Source organism: Nymphaea colorata, chromosome 3 (assembly GCF_008831285.2).
Source record: "Nymphaea colorata isolate Beijing-Zhang1983 chromosome 3, ASM883128v2, whole genome shotgun sequence".
NCBI lineage: Eukaryota > Viridiplantae > Streptophyta > Magnoliopsida > Nymphaeales > Nymphaeaceae > Nymphaea > Nymphaea colorata.
The window spans coordinates 4,585,985-4,598,268 of record NC_045140.1 but is presented as its reverse complement, the minus strand read 5'-3'; the positions used below and the strand labels follow the sequence as shown (position 1 = coordinate 4,598,268).

The following is a 12,284-nucleotide window of genomic DNA, read 5'->3' as shown; positions in this document are numbered from 1 at the left end:
CCCTGCCGCCCACCCCACTCTTGGCGTCACCCTGGGTATAGGATTTTTATAAAGAGAAAAGAGCCGTATTTAAAAGGTAAGAAGCCTACCCTCGTTATAGGTAAGCCAACGAGCATAAATAGTTTGTCATGCTAAACTCAGTTTTTATCGGACCTTGAATGTATTTATTTGTTTGGGTAAAGTTATCAATGTGAATGACTGTACAAGGGTTTTGTTAATCTTGGGTATGCTGGGTTCAATTCTAACCATATTTCATTTCATTACTTTGGATCTCTTCTCCGACGTTGTATGCGATATTGGGATTATACTATCAATTAATCGATACAATTGCGTGCAATTATTGATCAGTTTTTTAGTTTGCATTTAGCAGAATGAGCATTAATCAATTGGTTAAATCCATATTTGCCTCTAAAGAAAGTAATAGTTGCAACATTTCCTTCGACAATATTGATCGAGTACATGAATTGTTATCATAGCCTATCACGTTGTTGACAAGCATGACATTTGAGTTGAGTTGAAAGTTATATCGTTATGCTCTAAAACATAATCGAACATATATTATAAATTTTATGTTCCAATATTTATATTCCAAAACAAACTTAGACGTTAGAGATATAATGATATGACCTTAGTGTTTTACAACGATGGTAGTTTTTTCTAAATAAAAATTACAAAATAAACTAATAAACTGAGAATTCTCAGATCAAGCATCATCGTCCCGAGCACCTGCCAAGATGGATGGATAGAAGTCGTTCGGGTCAAATCCGGCCCGTTGATACACCCGTAGGGGGAGGGACTTATGCGTCATTTCGGGGGTTCTCCAGGAACTCCGCTGGCGCCTCCCTCTCTCTTTCTCTCTTCTTGGGCTTCGATGAAATCGAGAGGCAGAGTCAGGGAGGGAAGCATGCATCCTTTTCCATTTGTCTCCGTAGTTTAAATCCTTCTGCCCTTTAACCCAGCTCCTCTCTCTCCCTCTTTCTCTCTCTATCTGTGCGAGGAAACAGTAAGGAGCTTGGTTCGGTGATGGCGTCGTCGGCTTCGATCCCCGCGACTTCGGCCGCAGCGGCGGCGAAGGCGTCGTCAGCGCCCACATCTCAGCGCCGGCTTCCCCAGTCGACCGTCACGCTCCGACCGTCCTTGAGGAGGACGAACCTCGCGTTCTCCGCCGCGTCTCCCGCCGCTCAGGTGAGTGAGGGCTAGCCGGAGGCGTCTTCTTGGAGTTCCGTTGGCTTTCCTGTTTGTTTTCTCCACTATTTTGTTCGGACGCTCTCGACTACGTGGCGTCGCCTCCAAGCAATCCAAGAATCTGGTTATAATGCTGGTTTTAGCGGGATAACGATCTCTTTGTTCTTGCCGATCTACGTTTCTTAAGAGTGTGGAGATGTGATTTTTTTCGTGTTCTTTGCCCGGTTAGAGGGTGCGAGTTCTGTATATTTCATTTCTAAATTGGTGAATGGAATTTCAAGCCTATAAGATTATAACTGAGTTACTAAAAATACGCTTCAAAATGTTGAAGATCCGCGATCATTTATTTTGTTTGCTTTTAAGAAGTTGCTGAATCTTTTCTCAGACGAATGAAGGAGATGATGGGGAATGCATCAGGGTTTGTATGGGTAAGCTTTAGTAGTTCATCTTTCAAGCAAACAGCCGTTATGGTTGAAAGATCATAAATTTCTGTGGATCATACCCTTTCATCTTACGGTCAAAATGAGCTACTTTTTTTTTTTATAAATTCAGTTTTAGAGCTAACAGTATATCGGCTGTGAGATGTTCTAGACTTGATTTCCATTCCTTTTATTTTCCTTTCAATTTTGAAGAAAAGTTTTTGATAGCTGCTTCTTTGGGCTTTCTGCTGCTGGGCAAGAGACCAAGGGATTTATTTAATTGTTTTAACATATAACATTCATTGACAATTACGAAGATCACTTTGAATATCTGGACCTTTCACTGTCATTTAGCCATATTCCTTGACAAAGTCACTCATTTAACCATTGATATCTATTTTTTTGCCATTCAATTGTTTCGGAATTTTAAAATTCTTTTTCGTGGTTTCTTCTGCAATTTGGAAAGACAAGCACTAGCTGAGGAACTGGGCACGAAAAGGAAGAAGTTCAATATTTTCTGTAAATAGTAGCAAAAGTATCTGTATGTACGCCGAACCCTTTTTATCTATCTGAAATAATCACTAGTAGCATTTTGAGTAAACCAACAAAAAAGTTTCTCCAAGTTTGAAAAGTGTAAAATTAGATTGCCAAAATGATTACTGAGACTTTTATGTAGACAGAAATAATGGAAGTCCGAGGAAAATGTAGTATTATTATTACGTATGAGGACAATTGATGCTTGGTAATTATTGCGTGTTTTCCCTGGACTTTCTGCGAAGGGTGCTGTCTTTTGTTATGAGCTTCTTTTTATTTTCTCTGTGCCTGTTGGCTGTTAAGTTTGTTGCCTCCACTTGAACTACTATACAATGGTCCAATCTCCGACATGTAGTCAAATGCGTGCTCGGAAGTTGGAATTCCCTCGTGCATGTTTCTTAGTGTGTTTGAGAAATGCATTTCCATTGTAAATAATTATCTGTTCATATTGCAGGGTTCCCATCAACATCGAACTGCTATTGTTAATGCCAAGTTGAATGACGTGAGGATCTGCTGGGACTGCTGATTATGTTAACGATGTATAGTTGATAACTTAATTGGTTATATCTTTTCTTTGTAAGGTCTCCGTTGACGGTTCTGCTACTCCAAGCAAGTCAGAAATTCCAAAACCTAAAGTGAAGGATGAATCAGCAAAGCAGGAGGTCTCATCATTGCCAGTTTCAGATTCATCAATAAGCGAGTTCATGACTGAAGTAGCAAGCCTTATCAAGTATAAGTCTATCCTCATGCCCTTATAGATACAACACTTTCTGCATGAACATGTGTCATTTTTTCATATCAAGTACGTTGGAATAGAAAACCAAAATAAAGTTAATGTGAATGTTGCAATTATTTTGGTTGTCTTTCTTAGCTGCTTTGGAAGTTGACTAACATTGGTGCTATCCGTGTCACGACTAACATTGGCACTATCCATGTCTCCAGGCTGGTTGATTCCAGAGATATTGTGGAATTGCAATTAAAGCAGCTTGATTGTGAGCTTGTCATAAGAAAGAAGGAAGCCTTGCCACAGCCACTAACCCCAGCTCCTATGATTATGGCACAACCACCAGCCTTGCAAGCTGTGGCTCCATCCCAATTGCCTTCTGCTGCCCCCTCAAGACCTGCACCTGCACCTGCACCTGCACCTCCTGCCAAACCTACCCGATCATCTCATCCACCTTTGAAATGTCCAATGGCTGGAACATTTTACCGTAGTCCAGCACCTGGTGAACCAGCATTTGTCAAGGTGGCCTTGTCAAACTTCTCTCTGTTATTTTGTCTATTTTGTCTATTTTGTCCCTACCTGTTCCTTTGTCAACCTTTGTTAGCACTGTTTGTTAGATTGGAGATAAGGTGAAGAAAGGACAAGTCCTCTGCATCATTGAAGCAATGAAACTGATGAATGAGATTGAAGTAAGTCTTGACCTCCATAATTGCTTTAGCCTTACATTTAATTACTCAGACACCAAACTGTGTTTAAATTTCTTGAGATGATACTAGTCATTTTGCTTCGAACAAGCTATTTAATGTAGATTTTAACGTGAAAGTTTTTTCCTCCAGTAATGAATTTCTATTGTTTGGTATCTGATGCTAAATATTTGTGTTTAAATGAAATCTCCAATACAACTTCATAATGACAGTGAGTTGACATTAAATATAATAATCTAGTTCATGGTCGTTTTCCTTTTCTTTTTCATGATCATTACTCCGGTAAACGACCCTTGAGGATTTGATGGACTTCAAGCCCCAAGAAACCTACATGGTTGGTGCCTGGCTATCACAATCAACATTTTGTATATACTAGGTTTGCAGCACAAGATCTCTTTTGTTGTTGAAAAGATTAGAAATAGATTAAGTATCATGCAGACAAACACATGCAAGCCTTTATTTGTGGAGAGAGAGAGAGAGAGAGAGAGAGAGAGAGAGAGATTATGAACGTTTCTTTAATGTTGCTTCTGACTTTCTTTGGATGGTCATGTTTGCCACGTGGTAAATTTAATCTTTTGCGCTGTTGGTGACATGTTCCAAGCTGCTATACAAGCTAGAACTGTATCTGCTCTTATGTGCCTATTTATAGTTACATATTTGTGCCACAAGTTGTTCACATGAAGCAATTGCTCCACTCAATTGAAACCTCAAAGTAATGATAGTACTTGTGCTAGGAACTATTATCTTGCAGTATATAATTTTCATATTTTTGAAAATATCGTGTTGGTGCACATTGGTTGGTTTCAATATCCTAAAGACATTTTTTTTATCATGTTTGATTCATGTATTGCCTTCATTAAGGCTTCTTGTTTTTATTGCATTTCAACGGTGAGAGGAAAAACATACCTCTCTGTTATGTTTGTATAAATGATGTATTGGAAGGTAAACTTTAACAAGGCTACCTTCTTTCTTATGGCTAAAAGCATGGATAAGATATGAAGAATATGACTGTTAACTAGTTTATAGTGACTTCTTTCTTGTCAAGATATGACTTATTTGTTTGCATCAATGACAAAGGCATCGACTAAGTTGAAAAGCACAGAGACATCTGTATGTGTGTGTGTGTGTGTATGTGTGTGAAAGAGAGATGTGGTTGCCACCTATTTCACCTTCTTTTGTCACCCAGCCATAAGACTTGTCAGGGTACTGTCATCAATACACTGCAACCCTGATGGGATTGGGTGCAGGTGGTGACCTGACCTCAGATTGTGTGTAGATATGTGCATGTGTTTTGGGAGGGATGTAATTTATTTACCTTTCTTTGCAAAAACAAGTATAAGCATACACTATCTTATTACATGCATCTTAAGATGTACATGTCTAGAGTTTGTGCATGATAAGATGTATGATTACTTTTGACTTTTAAGTGACTGTATATGTGGAGCACTCGACATTATGAGGCAGTTAATCCAATTTTTAATTGCACAGGCTGATCAATCTGGAACAGTGGTTGATATCCTCGTGGATGATGGTAAACCTGTCAGTGCAGACACGGTAAGGCTGGATCTTTGTTGGAAACCTTCTTTTGACCCTGTTATTTCCTGAATTTGTTGACAGTTTAACTTTCACTTGCAGCCTTTGTTTGTGATTGAGCCATGAAATTTTGACACGCATCTGCTGAACAGCGAAAGCTTCTGTTGGTAATGTCTATATAGTGGGGAAGGGAGTAGAAGGATGCTTGTTTTTCTATTTTCTGTGTTCTTTAGTATCGAGAGAGAGAGAGAGAGAGAGAGAGAAGCGGATAATTTATTTGTGTGTTAACTTTAGTAGAAAGGAGAGAATTCTTGTTTGTGAGGAGTTACATTTTGATTAAATTAAGTTAAAGAGGTTATTTCCTAATCTAACCTTCTGCGACTGTGTTTCTGGAATCTAGTTTTCCGTCAATGAGATAAATGACTTTATTGATCTCATGTATGTTTCTGTTTTGTAATTGAAGTCTGAATTACTGCTAGGGCTCCTTAGACCTGAGTCGCAGCTGGTCTAACAATTGGCAAGGTTCCAACTTTGAGATACGCACACACACACACACACACACACACACACACACACACACACACACATATATATATATATATATATTATATATATATAACGGTAAAGTCTTTTTCGGTGAAGTTCTCCGGAAAATTTTGACAATTTTTTTTTTTTAAGAATGAAAAGATCATAAAGTCATAAAACCCTTTTAAAAATTTTAAAAATTAAAATCTCAGAGAAAATCGCAAGTTTTTCAAAATCACTTGATTTTTTGACTTTCAACAAAAGATGGTGAGATTTCGAAAATCTTGTGCTATCTGATATATATATATATATATATATATATATATATATATATATATATAGCGCATGACTGGTAAAAAATTATCTTGCTGTTGATGTTTCCAAAGAGAAAATCAGGAGAAAAAGTTACTAATTAATGTTATGCGACTAATATATCTCATTTCATTTTTTCCCTTGATTCTCTTTCAATTTTCTATCTTAAAAAATCGACGGCCATGATGAATCCTGGCATGTTATACCCCTGATCTTAGCATAATTCTTGACTCTCGTCATGAATGTTGAATATTCGAATGTAAAAAAAAGACAAAGAGGTGTTTGAGTTGTTCCTATATGTATTTGGATATTGGTATTGGGGGTCTCGAGCGAGTAAGCCTGTCTTTTAGAATAGTAAAAAATCCAATCACATTGATGTTGCATGCCAATGTTGCTGTTGTCTTCGTGTTCAAAAGCGTGGAAACGAACACATAATTCAAACTTGGTGGTTGTAACTCTTAGATAATCTTCTGCCCTTATAAAATCTTATAATATGTTTAACTTTGTATTCTTGAGCATGTATATTATACCTGCGCAGTTTAGTTTATGACTGACCAGCCCATAGTATGACCTCACTCGTAACTTGTGGGCCTGCAAAACCTGCAAAACCATGGGTGAGGGTTTCTGGGATTCATGTCATGAAAGTTGCTTTTATTTACTTATGAGTTGTTTGGTTGGTAGTACTTATATTTTAGAAATGTCATAGTTTAAACTTTGTCTGGTTGTTCTGAGCTAAGTGGTCTTGGAGAGAGAGAGAGAGAGAGAGCACCCACAGGAAATGATGAAGAATTTTGTTTCTTGTTGGATAGTGAATGTGATCTTAAATCATGAATTTCAGATGTTCCATACCTTGTTTTCTCTTTTCTTTATGCTGAAAGGCAATCTTTCTAAAATGCTCTTCACCAACATTTGTGATGCCTTTAAACCATGGAGACGCAGTCTAGGCCGTTGGCTTTTAACGACATGAAAAGCTGAATAAATATTTGGGCGCCATAATTCGGAATATATAAGCCAGCTATATAAGTATCCTGTCAACAAATCCATGGATTTGTTGACACAATCGTGTACAGTAAGCATTAGAATGAGATGAATCAACTTGTAAATGCAATTTTGAAAATTTGCATGATGATTATTCTCATAATGTCTCAACTAATATCTTAAACACACATAAAATGTAAATGTGAACATCTCTCTAAGACAAAACATCTCTGTATATTATTCATGACTCATATTCATCTCAAGGGCTAAAGGTTGACATCAAACAAAGTATTTTTATAGAATTTTTATTAAATCTACTGTTTAACTCTACTAATGGAGAAGCAATGACAACAAAAAAAATATCTACATGATAATTATATCTCACTGTAATAAAAATAGGTTTATAATGAGAACGTGATCATTTGACAAAATATTAAGCATCTATATAGAATGTGGATATCATGTGTTATACAAAATACTTTCACAGTATCTACAAATTTATCCTAGCTAGTCTCTTTTAAGTTCTTATAGGAACTCATTAGAATTGTAAACCATATACATTGCATTTAAATGTCTTGTTCTTGCCCTTATAATACTTCACAAAAAGTATTAGTCGGTCCCAAAAGTTTTTTTACCAAATGCAAAATAAATGCAAATTTAAATGATGTGATCATTTTGTATGCTAAATTACTTTGATTACGTGCTGACCCAACCCATTGTTTCGTGAACTTTTTGAAACAATACAAGTTGCATAAAATATTTTTATCAAACTGCAAACAATATGCCCTATACATATTTTGAGAATATCCTAACCATGTAAAATTTTGAAACCACAAAACTTGAATTTACGAAGATGATCTAAAGGACCTAGAAATGAATATTTATAAAACTTGTGCTAATATAACTCATAATTAATATAAGCTCGCCTAACTTGCCTAACTTGATCTGCCTCATTTCCTAATATCTCCCATATAACATGTCACAACCTTTAATCACACACCTCTTTCTACAGTTTGAATTTTTAAATACTTGAAAGGTATAGAATCGTTTTCAAAAAAAGCAACATCAAGAACTTTTAGAGTTGAGCAGTGATAACATATTTGTTTTGCCCTTTGCAGCATCTTAGTTTTCTTTCTCTTGCTCATTAACTTGTTTTTGTCTTTGAAATAATCATAAATGCTTTTCATCACCTTCTCAATAAACTTACACGAAAAGTTCGAAATTTGAAATCTGATTCCAAGTATAATCAAATAATTAACTAATTGCAGACCATGACATTATGACAACAAAGAAATTGTTCATATGGCCAAATCGCGCTGCTCTAGTTGGATATTTTTTCTATTAATATGATAGACAATGTCTCATGTTTCTACATTAGTATAAGAATATTAAGAAAAGAATGCAAATGAAATTATAAAAATTAAAACTATATAAAAATATGACATATACTAATATAAAAGTTTGAAAAGAAAAATCACTACTTTTAATCTCAATCAAAACTCCTAATTCTCAAATGAGTCTGCGTCTATCACAAACAAAACACCTCCAAATCTTCTGAATAAAATTGAAAACCCTCGTTGAAATACAAAAAGCAATCAAAAGGCCTTAATTAATCTAATTATATGCTTAATTCAAAATAAAAAACAAAAATTTAAGAGAGAACGAAGGAATTACTGTGAGAAAAAATAACATAAACCGATTACCGACTTAAAAAAAGGGAGAGGAAAGCGGGCTCACGCTTCAGCAAACACTGCAGCAGACAGCAGTCTCGACGGCCGGCTCTCTCTTTGAGTCTTCTGCCAAGCACGCATACAGGCGTAGCTGCATCACACAACTGATAATAAAAAGAAATCAAATTCTGTCATGACATATGAATATGATGTCATCTAAGAAGAAGACGAAATCAAAATAAGGAGACAGACCTCAGACCTGAAGGTCGAAGGCTGAAGCAGGCGGCAATGGGCAGTAGCACTCGCCATTTGGCATCTTGGTGGCTCAGAGACAACGTTATGGAGTTGGGCGTCAAGCATTCTGGCGAATAAAGCCACAGTGGCCGGAGGGTTTAGCCTCATTAAAATAAAAAATATATTTTTAATATAAAATAATATATAAATATAATTATTTATAATATATATATATATATATATATATATATATATATATATATAAATAACATTAAAAAAACTTATCTAGACGAATCAAGCCGAGAGCCAACCCAAACTGAACCAATACACATTTTTCAAGCTCAAGTCTAGGCTAGAGTCAGGCCAAGTATCATGTACCTGACGGTACCATCTCTAATGCCAGCCTTAACTGAACAATAAACACAACCATGAGAAGGTGTAGAAAGTTCTATACTGAGCATGAATCCAACTTGAGTTTAATTCGGTTTATATATATATATATATATATATATATAAAATAACCATCCCAACGGGTGAAAAGGGTGGTCATCAATACTGGTGGAGCCACAAAAGGGTTGGTGTGGGCCATTGCCTACACCAGCCAACATAAATTGCTTGTTAATGCATTAAAGTTTTAATGTGTTGATGACTAGGGGTGGAGCCAGGGAGCTGGCAAAACATGTAATTTTACAAAATTTTCATTCAGTCAATATAAAAATTTTGAAAAAATTTATATTTTGGCACCTGATAAAATTTTGAAACTATAGATCAACTCCATAAATGAAAAATTCCTGGCTCTACTCCTATTGACAATACAAAGATTATCCCTCCATATGGACCTGTAATATAAAGGCACATCAGTTTCCATAGGCCATTCTTGTTTACAGTGAATTTTAGATCCTTGGTGACATGAGATATTTTTTCCCCTCTCCATTGTACCTCAAATGCTAAGTTTTAAAGAGGCAGCATGGACCTTACACCCACGTACGCTGCTTCAAATGCTAAGTTTTAAAGATGCAGCATGGACCTTACATCCACGTACGCTGCCTCAAACGCTAAGTTTTAAAGAGGCAGCATGGACCTTATATACTAGATTTCATATAGTACTGATTTTAGATATCCAACCTGGGAAGCAAACATGCATGTCCTTATTGTGTTTGTTTAGTTGCTATATAATGCGTATGGGAAACATACCAAGATTTATAACATTAATGATGTTGATGAGGAAAGACGGTGCGGATCCCTCACCTTGCGATTGACTGTTAGCTGAGTTTTCACCTACCTTTTTCTATGTATGCCTGTTTCTTCTAGATGGTAACTGTTAGCTGCCCTTTCCATCTAACTGATCCACCTTGTAGGAGGATTTAACTACAATGTCATGGGAGTGTATGCCAAAACCTTGACATTGGATATAGAGTATATGCCAAAACCTTGATTCTATTACTAGTATATTGTTTATGTGACATGTGTATATACTCAATTTGTAAGACCATAAATATGAAGTTTGCAACCAACTTTTCAGGATGATGAATCTCTTCTGGGTGCGCCCTGATGAGTAAGAGCATCAACCGATTGGATTTGAATCTGATTCAAGTTAGAACTAAGAAAAACACATCTAAATCTGAATCCAAAATTTGATTTTTTAATTCTAATCCAATAGAAAATTTGAACCGAATGTCGCCGATTTTCACAAATTATAAGACTAGTTCAGTTATATATCCAATTCAAATCAAATAATTGACATTCATATTCATGAATTCTATGGAACGTTAGACTGCCTCCAAATGAAGCTCTTAAACCCACCAGACAACTAAATCTATTGTTGACACAAATTTAAAAAAAAAAAAACTTGGTATAGGTATGAAATCTCAACATACATTTTTCATTTTTTCTTCACCTTTTGAAAATCAAAAGTTAAGAGAATTACCTACTTAGTTTTGGTTTATCTAGATTGAATCCCAAGGTGAAATGGTTCAACTATCTGTTGGGAGGCATCCGATAAAATTGGGACAACATTGATGCTGATGTCAATAAGATGGTGCTGAAATTCCTTTCAATGACTTGGACTTTGCAGAGTATGCACCTACCTCTTTCCATCAGTTCTTCTAAATGGCAACCGGTTAGCATGCAGCTGCCCTTTCCATCTCTTGAAGAATCCACTGAGTATGAGTATGAAAGATTTAGGTGCAATGCAGTGAAACTTCTATATACTAGCTGACATACATTGAGCTCACATTAGGCAGTAAGTATTGACACAACTTGGGCCCTAGGTGCGAGGGATATCTATGCGGCGTGGGGTGGTGTTCATATTCGTAGGTAGTTGACTAACATGATGGTCATCTTGTGACACTATGGCTGTTAGATGTATAGACAATATTTCATGACATAAAAATTTTCAAATCTTGGACATTGGAATCTTTTATAGTTCTTAGGAAATTCTACCTACATATTCAAATAAATCTATTCAAGAATGGAGAGACAAAGTTCACATACCAATAGCTTCGGGAGAGAAAGATGGAGAAGGGGCAAGGGCAGAGCTAAAAATTTTTTATGAGAGGAACCAAATGAAAGTTTTTAAGTTTTAACAGAAGCCAAAATATAATTTTTCAAAATTTTTATATAAGATAAGTAAATTTTTTTAAAAAATTTATACGTAAATTAAAAATTTTTTGAAATGGGGTCAAGCCCCATTCAGCCCCCTTGGCTCTACCCTTAAAAAAAAAAAACGAGCTATGTTGGCAGGCCCTCTAGCATCGTCCATGGACGGCATGGTGGATGGAGGAAGGGCGGGAAGGATGGAATTAGTGGTGCGGCCACACCAGGGCTGGTGTGGGCTGACATTAATGATAACATTAATGATGTGGAGGACGTTTTTAGGAAGTGGAAAGACTGGCGTAGGGTGGAGATGAATAAGAGATCCACACCTTGGCATGGGCTGTCAGCTCAGACATTTAATCAGCTTCTAATAGAGATGTACAACCAGTCGACCCCACTCCAGCTTGACCTGAACTCACCCACCTAAGCTATGCTTGAGCTTGGCTCATGTAATAAACAAGTGGAGCTAGAGCTTTAGTTAAAACTTGATTTCAAACAATACAAGGTCGGCTCATTTAAATTTTTACAGACATGTTGGTAATTGACTAATTTTAATACCTTTTTGTGGTTTTTAGTAACACTAACTTAAATGTGTCGAACTAGATTTCGAACTCCGGTTACAAAGTTGAGCTTGAGCTCGAACGTGCCTCATAAAGTTAGATGCAGTACCAGCCGACTTGGGCTTGCCAGTTCTACATTCCAAGATTTAAAAAGTAGGTAGTAGGTGGAGACCACTGATATCTCTTACGTAAATGACAAGTAACCATCGTTATTTAGGACGTGACAATCTAGGGTTCTGGATCCTGCCTCAATCTTAGGTCATAAAAGGTGGACGGATCCGGCAGGTGGGAGGCGGTCACTCCGTCGGAGG

The 12,284-nt window shown here is 36.6% G+C and overlaps 1 protein-coding gene across 2 annotated transcripts; it reads left to right on the top strand.

The window, feature by feature from the left end:
- Positions 1 to 816: 816 nt before the first annotated feature.
- LOC116249616 (biotin carboxyl carrier protein of acetyl-CoA carboxylase 1, chloroplastic-like) lies at positions 817 to 5,470 on the top strand. Of its 2 annotated transcripts, XM_031622776.1 has the most exons (7): positions 817 to 1,185; positions 2,593 to 2,640; positions 2,720 to 2,868; positions 3,081 to 3,384; positions 3,480 to 3,551; positions 5,055 to 5,120; positions 5,202 to 5,470. In XM_031622776.1, exons 1-7 carry the CDS (start codon positions 1,024 to 1,026, stop codon positions 5,223 to 5,225), a joined length of 825 nt encoding a protein of 274 aa, XP_031478636.1. In that variant the 5' UTR covers positions 817 to 1,023; the 3' UTR covers positions 5,226 to 5,470. The 2 variants fall into 2 exon arrangements, with proteins under 2 accessions (XP_031478636.1, XP_031478637.1); XM_031622777.1 differs by lacking the exon at positions 2,593 to 2,640.
- The last annotated feature ends 6,814 nt before the right edge of the window (positions 5,471 to 12,284 follow it).